General features: G+C 39.2%; 1 protein-coding gene across 1 annotated transcript; it reads left to right on the top strand.

Moving 5' to 3' along the window:
- Positions 1-2,429: 2,429 nt before the first annotated feature.
- On the top strand, positions 2,430-3,395 carry LOC142440348 (olfactory receptor 14C36-like). The gene has a single exon (XM_075542809.1). It carries the CDS (start codon positions 2,430-2,432, stop codon positions 3,393-3,395), a length of 966 nt encoding a protein of 321 aa, XP_075398924.1.
- Positions 3,396-9,784: the final 6,389 nt, after the last annotated feature.

The following is a 9,784-nucleotide window of genomic DNA, read 5'->3' as shown; positions in this document are numbered from 1 at the left end:
TCAGTCATTTTGTGAACTATACCTACTCATTTTTGTCTTCACGTAAAATACTGCATCCTTATGAGAAATCCTTGATTGCCTATACAACATATATAATAACAACCTGTGAGTATTTGCTGTTATTACGTTAATTTTTTCATCCTCCTCATTGATACTACATGAATAGATGATTTCATTTACTTCTTGTACAGTTCACAGGTTTACACAGAAGCATTGTAAAATGATAATAAAATAGAATATATAGATAGGGAATGCACTCACATGCATGAACCAATTTTTTATTAAATCTATTTTAAACAAGCCCAGTCATTACAGAAGAGTTCATAGCTGTTCATAAAAACTCAGAGGGAGTGGGAAACAACCTTTTACTTTGCTGACATCAGAAACTGTGACAGGTAAATAAAGAGGCTTTGTGCAGCCTACATCTTCAGTGCTTAGTTAGGGTAGTATAAAATTATACAAATATATGTACTCAAATATATTTTGCCTGAACATAAATTATTTGCTATTTTTTATTTTTAACTAATGATATTTGAAAACATTTTTCATTTGCTAAGCATTCAATTTTATATTTTCTTTCTACAGAGTGACTCACTTATTATATGACAAATATGTAGGTTTTATACCCATAGTTCCTTTGACTTAAACTGTAATTCTAGTAATTTCTGATATCATATTATTGGATACATAAGCATTTGGTCATAATTACATGTATACAGATCCCATGAAGACTGCTTCCACATCAGTATCTGCCTCTATTTAATCTCACGATATTTTTGAAATTTGAGGAAATTAAAAGTAGATTAATGGATATGTGGGTAAATGAAAATCCAACAATGAACAAAATATATCTTACAATTAGGGGGCATGAAAGATTATCCTGTGAGTTGTTCTAAAAAAGTCAAAGAACAGTATCATTTTACATATGAGGGATGGGAGAATCATGTAATTCTCTAATGTCCTGTGAAAAACTCTCCAATGCCTGATAGACCCATCCACCTTCAAATATGAAGCTAAAGAATTACATATTTGAACGTTTCCAAACTCTACTCATACCATTTGAAGATATTATATATTGTTGTGTTCATTATAAAAACAAATAATTACACAAAAAATCAGAGTCTTGTGATTTATATTTACTTTTTGTTTACTTATTAGAATCCAGTCAGTAATATTGATGTGCTTAACGGTAGCTTCAACAATGGGCAAAAGCTAGGATGTGAGGATGCTGCAGGGCCAGGTAATATTCTAATATTTTATACTTGGGTCCCTGTGGATCACAGCCAACCCAATGGCACTTAACAACAACAATGGATGTAGGTGTGAATTGCATTAGGATCAAAAAGGTTGACAGTTTGAAACCACCAGATGCTCCATGTGACAAAGGTGGGAATTTCTACTCCCACAAAGAGTTTCAGTCCCAGAAACCCACAGGTGCAGGTCTACACTGTGATGTCATGTAGCTCAGAGTAGGCAATGACTCCATGGAAGTCATTAATAGACTCATTAATTTGGTTTTTTCATTGTACAGTTATTTCATCTTAACTTTTGTATATAATTTTTAAGTTGCATAATTATATTGTAGAATATATGAGGAATGTAAAGTATATATAATAGCTTAAATAAATGAAATCTGGTATAATTTTGATTTACTTGGCTAACTATGGTATCTAAGTTAAATAAGAATGAAAATTACCCTTTAATATGTAATAAAATATTTTACAAAAGTGTAGTTAGGGAAAATGAGATGTCTAAATAAAGCCATACCTTCTTAGCAGTTAACATGAATATATATATATATATATATATATATATATATATATATATATATATATATATATAACCAACTGAAATAGATTATCAAAAAATAATACTGCAGGGTTTTTTTCGAATTGAAAAACAAATATGGGTTCTTGAGGTGGAAATGAAGATAAAAATAATAATTTTTCCACAATATGCAAAAAATGAAATAAAACTACTCATGAAAACTTGATATATTCTGATAAAACTGTTGTCTACACTCTCTCTAGGAGTTGTATTTTGGTCACCATCTAATTATATACTAAATTTGTCCTAATAGTAATATATGTAAATAGAAATTACCTATATTAATGCAACAGATATGCTGGACAAATTTTAGATCTTTGACTTTCCATTTCACATGTACATCAGTGATAGAAAAGAAAATCAACTTGAGACAACATATTTTGCTGCCACTCAGAAATAATTTACACCTGGAAAAATACTATACCAGTGAGGGCTAATATTATGGTACGTTGTACTTAGAAATGCCAGATAAGGAAATGTAATGGATAAATGGGGATCTATGAACATAGTCAAAATATCTTTTCTCTTTTGATCCTTGTATTTTTTATTTTTTAGGAATTTTCTTAATGTGTCTCTCAACATTATAAAGACATTATACTACAATGCCTAACTCTACCACAGTGAGAGAATTTCTACTTACAAGATTTTCTGATGTGTGGGAGTTCAGAGTCGTGCACATAATGTTATTTTTACTAATGTACTTGGCTACTCTCACAGGAAATCTTCTCATTATCACAGTAATTACCGTTGACCAAAGACTTCATACCCCCATGTATTTCTTTATCCTGAATCTGTCTGTCTTGGACATGTGTTACATTTCTGTGACTGTACCCAAGGCGTGTGTGGTCTTCCTGCTAAACAATAGGGTGATTTCCATGGCTGGATGTGCAGCTCAGATTTTTCTCGTTGTGTTATGTGCTACTGCAGAGTTGCTGCTGCTCACCATCATGGCCCGTGACCGCTACGTGGCCATCTGCCAGCCCCTCCACTATCATGTGATCATGACCCCTCATGTCTGTGTCCAAATGACACTGGCCTCTGTGCTCAGTGGTCTGGTCTATGCAGGTGTGCACACTGGGAACACATTCCATTTGTCCTTCTGTCATTCTAATGTGGTTCATCAGTTTTTCTGTGATATCCCCTCTCTGCTGAAACTCTCCTGCTCTGACACTTCAACCAATGAAATTGTCATTTTTGCCTCTACAATGATAGTTGGTGGTGGCTGCTTTTCCTTCATCATCAAGTCTTATATTCACATATTTTCTACTGTGCTCAAGTTTCCAACCAGAGGAGAACAAAGAAAGGCCTTTTCCACCTGTATCCCGCACATCCTCATTGTCATAATTTTCCTCGGATCTGGTGCTGGTGTGTATCTGAAGCCAACCTCCAACTCCTCTCAGGTACAGGACATGGTCAGTTCTGTGTTCTATTGTATACTTCCTCCTTTCTTGAATCCTGTCATCTACACTCTTAGAAACAAGCAGATAAAGGATGCTGTAATGCTAATTTTGAGAAGAACACTCACTTTTTTCAGGAAAACTATCATTGTTTCAACACATTCCTACTAGGATTACAGGAGCTGAAAATGTTTCAAAGTTGATGTTCTCTTCACTCCTGAACTTTGGCTTTGATAATAACTAACAATTCTTGTAATTATGTGCTCACAATGAAATAATAGAGCACACTTGATTTTGTTTTTCGCTATAAAAAATGCACATTTCCTGACACATCTGACCTCACTGCTACATACTTGTACCTTTTGCTAAGTGTCTATATCCCTATAGTCTCTTTTAAATATAGAGTTCAAGGGAGCCCTGGTTGCTGGGTGTTCACCTGCTAGATCAATAACCAAAAGGTCTGTGTTCTAAATTTTGAGTTACTCAATGAAGGGAATAACTTGGTGATCTGATCCTGTGAACATCACGGACTTGGACTGCCCCTCTGGGGCCACTGAGACAGCATTAACTTCACGGCCACGGACATCTGCAGAATTTAAAAACAGATAGGCCATATTACCTTTGCCTAACTTCATTATAACATAAGACCTACAATGTAGCATTTGCTATGGGTTACAAGTGCCACAGAGTCCGTTTTGATTTGGACTTCTTGTGAAAATATGGAAGGTGCCTCAGCATGTTTTCATAGCTGCAAAATTTTCATGTGTGTAAAATTCATTGGAGCAGAAGGCTAGATTTTCCTCCTGTGGAGTTGCTGAGTGGATTCTAACAGCCACCATTGCTTGTTTGTTTATTAGCAGTTAAATATCTAGTAATTTGAACCAAAACAACTCCTAAACTTATAATTAAAGTAATACTAAAAACGAACAAAATGACATCTAAAATCAGACCATATGATAAGAGTTTACAAGGCAGGCATGCTGTTGTAAGAAAAATTAATAGTGAATTTCAATCCTTTCCATAAGTTTCAAAAGATAAATTATAAACAATTTTATTAAAAACATGATTGTTATGTGAGGTCAAATATTCTCTTACTCATGTTGTTATTGTCTGGTGCCATCAAATCAGCTCCAGCCCATAGTAACCCTGTGCACAATAGAATGAAAGACTGTGCTATCTTGACAATAATTCTCATGTGTGATCCCATTGACACAGCCACTCTGTTGATCCATTGCATTGAGAGCCTTCCTCTTTTCAGCCTCCCTTCCACTTTACCTAACAAGATGATCTTCACCAGGGACTGATCTCTCCTGACAAAATATCCATAGTATGTAAATTGAGGTTCTGGCATCCTTGCTTCTAAGGGACCCTTTGCCTTACTTTTTCCAATATAGATAGATTTGTCTTCTAGGAGTCTAAGGAAGATAGTGGAAGAACTGCAGCATTAGAAATCCTACACCATCTTCATAATTGTTAGTATGTTTCAGCCTATTGTTGCATTCATTGTGTCAATCATCTTCTTAGACACTTAGTCCTTGTACTTTCTTCTGACAATCTACATGATATTCAAAAGTCTGCCTACAACATAATTCAAATGCACTAATTCTTTATTCATCTTCCTTAAGCCTTGTACAGATTATATATACATACTGAAATGTAATACAACTAATATGTAAATGTAGCATTTAACCACTTCCATGTTTAGAAAATGTATGGTTTAATATATCTGAGAAATTAATTAAAATTCCTCTGCCAAAAAACAAAATTAAGGTACACTTGTATACGTGTGTGTGTGTTTGTGTGTTTCTTTATCCCTCTTTCTAATAATGATTCTGGTGTATATTCTTGAAATGTTACAATGGTAAAATAACAAAAATATATTCCTTTTATAGATATATATAATGTTTGTTCATGTAAGAAGACCCATGATTCTTACAACACCCTTTAAAATATGTTAATGATGTTCTTTGGTGTCTGCTACATGGTCCATTCAACACCTTGTATTCGCTTAGGCCATGTGCTTCTTCTCTGTGGGCTTTGTTGCTTCTGAGCTAGATGGCCACTTGTTTGCCTTCAAGCCTTTAAGACCCCAGACGCTATATCTTTTTGATAGCCGGGCACCATCAGCTTTCTTCACCATGTTTGTTTACACACACATCTGTCTTCAGTGATCATGTTGGGAAAGTGGGTCTCATGCAATGACCGTTTAGCAGGGCGAGGTGCTATTGTATTGGGGGATTATGCATGAAGAGGTTCAATGTCCATCTGCTACCCTACTACTGAACTATAAATATATGCATATAACTCTATTGCCCCCATAATCATAAATATATTTACATATGTACATGTCTGTATTTAGGCTTCTCTGTATGCACTTTGCCTCCTACTCCTTTCCTCTATTTCCTTTTGCTTTCCACCCATCCCACTACCATGTTTAGCCTTCATTCTGGTTTCAGTAATTCCTCTCAGTTACCTTGCTCTTGGTCACTCCCTACCACTCCTCCCCTACCCCTTCCTCCTCTGGTTTTGAACCACTCGCTGTTCCCTTGTCCCTGTGTTGGGTGACACCTCCTCCCTTCCCCTACCTCCCAAGCTCTCATGTCCCTCCAGGACATTATCTCATGTCCCTCTCATTATTTGTCTGGCCTATCTTGACTAGGTGGACCTGCTGATATAGTAATATGTGCATACAAATGCAGATGACTTTGGCAGTGCCTAAGTGGCACATATGAGCATGGCATCGACAGCAGCAACACTGACACGCTGATACTCAGAAAAGCCACTAACATACAAAATTTACAAGGTTAAAAAAAAAGAAAAAAAAGACAAAACAAAAAGATAGCAAATATTAAAAGAAAAATTGCTAGTAGTTCAAGGTCAGTTCGTTGGTCTTTAGGAGTGTTTTCTAGATGTAGCTTGTGAGGTGCCACGTCCTAGCCCGAAACTCCATGCTTTATACTCCCTCGGGATCCCTTTGCTCTGCTTCCTCCGCTGCTCCATTGCACAACCCCAGTGTTTGCCTCAGTGTGGCGGGGTCAGCTCGGTTGCACATCCGCCGCTGTGTCTCAGGTGCTGTCCCGTGTAGGGTCAAGTGTTGGTGCAGGATGTCGCATCTCGCAGTGTGACCAGCTGTATGGTCCTCTCTGTACGATGGGCCCTTCAAGCTTGTCTATTGTCCTTGGGCTTGGTGGACCCAGGTATACTCCACTACATCCTTTCTCTTTCCTTTGTTTCAGCTTTCTTCTGGATGTGGTGTGGTGGGTCAGTTCCTTTCCCACTCCAAACGATCTATTTTCATTTTCTGTGATATTCCCATCGAATATGGGCATTGGCCTAATTCTGGTTTGGGCCAGCGTGTCGTCCAGCCTCTTTGTGTAGTCCTCTGTACTTTACGTTGCCCTCCTTGTTTGGTTTGTCGTGTTGGGGTCCGTATGCATGTTCCAGATCTGTGGGGACACAACCGATACTCTCCCCCGGGTGGGTTAGTACCCTGTTCCCCTCCATACCACTCGGATTCTCCCCATCCCAGTTCTCCCTCTCCCTGCCCCACCACTCTTTCTTTATGCTGGGCTCCCATGTACCTCCCTAAGTGTGGCCTGCCCTCCCTCCAACTAACTATGCTTCCCCCCGTTTATTGTGGGATGTATGTTTATTCTTCTATTTCTGTCATGCTGATTGTACTTACCTCAGGGGACTCATGTTGTACCTGTCCCTTTGGGTCTGGCTTACCTCGCTTATCATAATTCCTTCCAGCTCTTCCCATGAAATAACGTGTTTCATGTGCTCATCCGTGCTTTTCAGTGCTGCATAGTACTCCATTGTGTGTATGTGCCAAAGTTTACTAATCCACTCGTTTATTGATGGAAACCAAGGAACCAAAACAATCATTGTGTGATCACCTTCCTCATATAACATCTGAAGACGAAAGTGTGCATAAGCAAGTGTGGTGAAGAAGGCTGATGGGGCCCGGCTACTGAGAGATGTAGCGTCTGGGGACTTAAAGGCTTGAAAGCAAACAAGCGGCCTTCTAAACCAGAAGCAACAAAGCCCACATGGAAGCAGCACACCAACATAGGTGATCGTGAAGAGCACCGGAGACAAAGGCTGGGTGGTGGTGAGAATCACATCACCGTGAATGAGGGGGAGTGCGTGATGGGGACCCAATGCCCATCTGTAGACAGTGGGACATCCCTTCCAGAGGAGAAGTGGGGAGGAGATGAGTCACTCAGGGTTCAGTGTAGCAACAATGAAACTCAAAATCTTCCTCTAGTTCCTGAACGCTTCCTCCCCTCCCAATTATCATGACCTCAATTCTACCTTGCAGACCTGGTTATACCAGAGGATGTACAGTGGTGCATTAGGGATATGGAAACACAGGGAAAATAGGGGAGACAAACCCCTCAACACCCGCAGTAGTAGTGGCGACACCAGGTTGGAAGGGGGTGTAGAAAGGGAAAACCGATCTTGGAGATCGATGTGTAACCTCCTCTCTGGGAGATGGGCAATGGGGAGGTGGGTGAAGGGAGACCCTAGAGAGTGTAAGATAAGATATAATAATTATTTATAAACTATCAAGGGACCAGAGGGAAGGGGAGAGTGGGGAGGGTGGGGGAGGGGGGAAATAAGGGATACCGAGCTGATTCCAGGAACCCAAGTGGAAGGTGAATTATGAGAATGACGAGTGCAACGAATGTATAAGGGTGCTTTGCTCAATTGATGTATGTATGGATTGTGATAAGAACTGTATGAGCCCCAATAAAAAGATTTATTAATTAAAAATTGTTAATGATGTTATCTGGTGAATGGAAACATTGTTTACCATATTGCATCAATCATTTTTAAATCATATCTATAATAAAGTTTATTTTTATGGTTGGCACAGAACTGCTTTTCTTTTTGCAATTTGAAATTAACTGAATTGGGAGCCAACAAAGAGACTAGTGGGAAGTGTGGGAATATGTAGAAGACACAGAACATGTTCATTGACGTGACCAGTGGCATCAGAGGAGAGATGAAGAAGGAAAAAAGGACCAGGAACAAAGCTGGTGTGCTGAGATAGAAAAGGGAAAAGAAAGGAGTGACCACTGTACTCTATTGCCTCACCCTCATGAGAAGCTTTAGACTCTGCACACTCCTAGTTAGCCTGACTCTGAACAGTCTGCTTCTGACCCTACGATGGTTGCACGTATCTCCTCTCCTGATGGACACTCAAGCAGAGAAGATGCTCAGGACCTCACTGGAAACCATGACATGTACGAACGTAATATACAATCTTTGCCTTTCCTATTCCTGCCCATTCTAAAATCTTGTTAGGGGTAGAATCTGATTCTCTTCTTCCTCCTCCTTCGCCCTGGGTTAGAAGAAAGACACACAGAGAGAAAGCAACTGCCCAAATAGGCAAGCGGTCAATAGAAGAAAAAGAACTAGAAATGGAATGAGCATAATTATTTTTTAAAAGGAGCTCTCAAATTCCCAGGAGACCACACAGGGATTACAGAGAACAGAAGGGAGAAAGGACTGCAATGTATATCCTCTGCCACCCCTGTCCACCTTACTTGAGAGGGTAATATAACTCAAGGGACAAGTATGTTGGTCCATGTCTAATAGGAATATAAAAGGAGCAGGAGAACAAATCATTAAAACCTACTTAATATGACCACCAAGTACATATGGATGGGGAAGAGGCCAAAATTAGCAGAGTATTCCTCAAGACAAAGACCAAAGTAGGAAGGTGGGGTTTGCCAGACTTTAACCCCCACTATACAGCTACAGTGGTCAAAACATGGTCCTGGAAAGACAGATACTAACACTGATAGAGAAAAACACAGAATGCCCAGAAATAAAAACATCAGCATATAGACAACAGATTTTCCACAAGGGCCCCCAAACCATCTTGTGGGAGGCGGATGGCCGGTTTAACAAGCAGTGCTGCAAACAAAGGCTAGTCACATAGAGACAAGTGAAATGTGACCCTGACCTCACCCCATGCACAAGATCAAGGTGGATTACAGAAGTGAACTAAAACCCCCAAATATCAGGATAATCAAGAAGGAATTAGGACATACCTAAAAACCTTGGCACAGTGAATGCATAAGGTAACTGCAATAGGGAAGGCTACACACACAAATGAACCTGAAATCGATAAGTGGCATATATTAAGGATAAACCACCTGTGTGCTTCAAAAGACTTCAGCAAAAGAATAAAAAGAGAACACAGAGAGAATTTTTACCAATGACACAACAGACAAAGGGATTATTACTAAAATCTGAAATGCCTTCTTTGCTTGCAAAAAGAAGGAAGTGGGCAAAGGAAAAGAATAGCAGCTATACTAGGGAAGAGACCCAAATGGCTAATAAGCATATGAGAAAATGCTTCTGATCATTAACCCTCAGAAATGCACATTAAACAACCATAAGATGCCACCTAACAGCCTTGAGAATAGTCCAAATCAGAAAATCAGAGAACCACAAATGTTGGAGGGGATGTGGCGAGATAGGAGCTCTCCTCCACTGCTGGTAGTTGTGTAGACATGTACAACTCTGAGGAAAGTGGTCTTGTG

Source organism: Tenrec ecaudatus, chromosome 2, assembly GCF_050624435.1.
Source record: "Tenrec ecaudatus isolate mTenEca1 chromosome 2, mTenEca1.hap1, whole genome shotgun sequence".
Classification (NCBI taxonomy): Eukaryota; Metazoa; Chordata; class Mammalia; order Afrosoricida; family Tenrecidae; genus Tenrec; species Tenrec ecaudatus.
This window is presented reverse-complemented; position numbering and strand designations above follow the sequence as displayed.

Excerpts from the sequence above, each read along its gene's own strand:
- LOC142440348 (XM_075542809.1), top strand. The coding sequence starts at position 2,430 with ATGCCTAACTCTACCACAGTGAGAGAATTTCTACTTACAAGATTTTCT.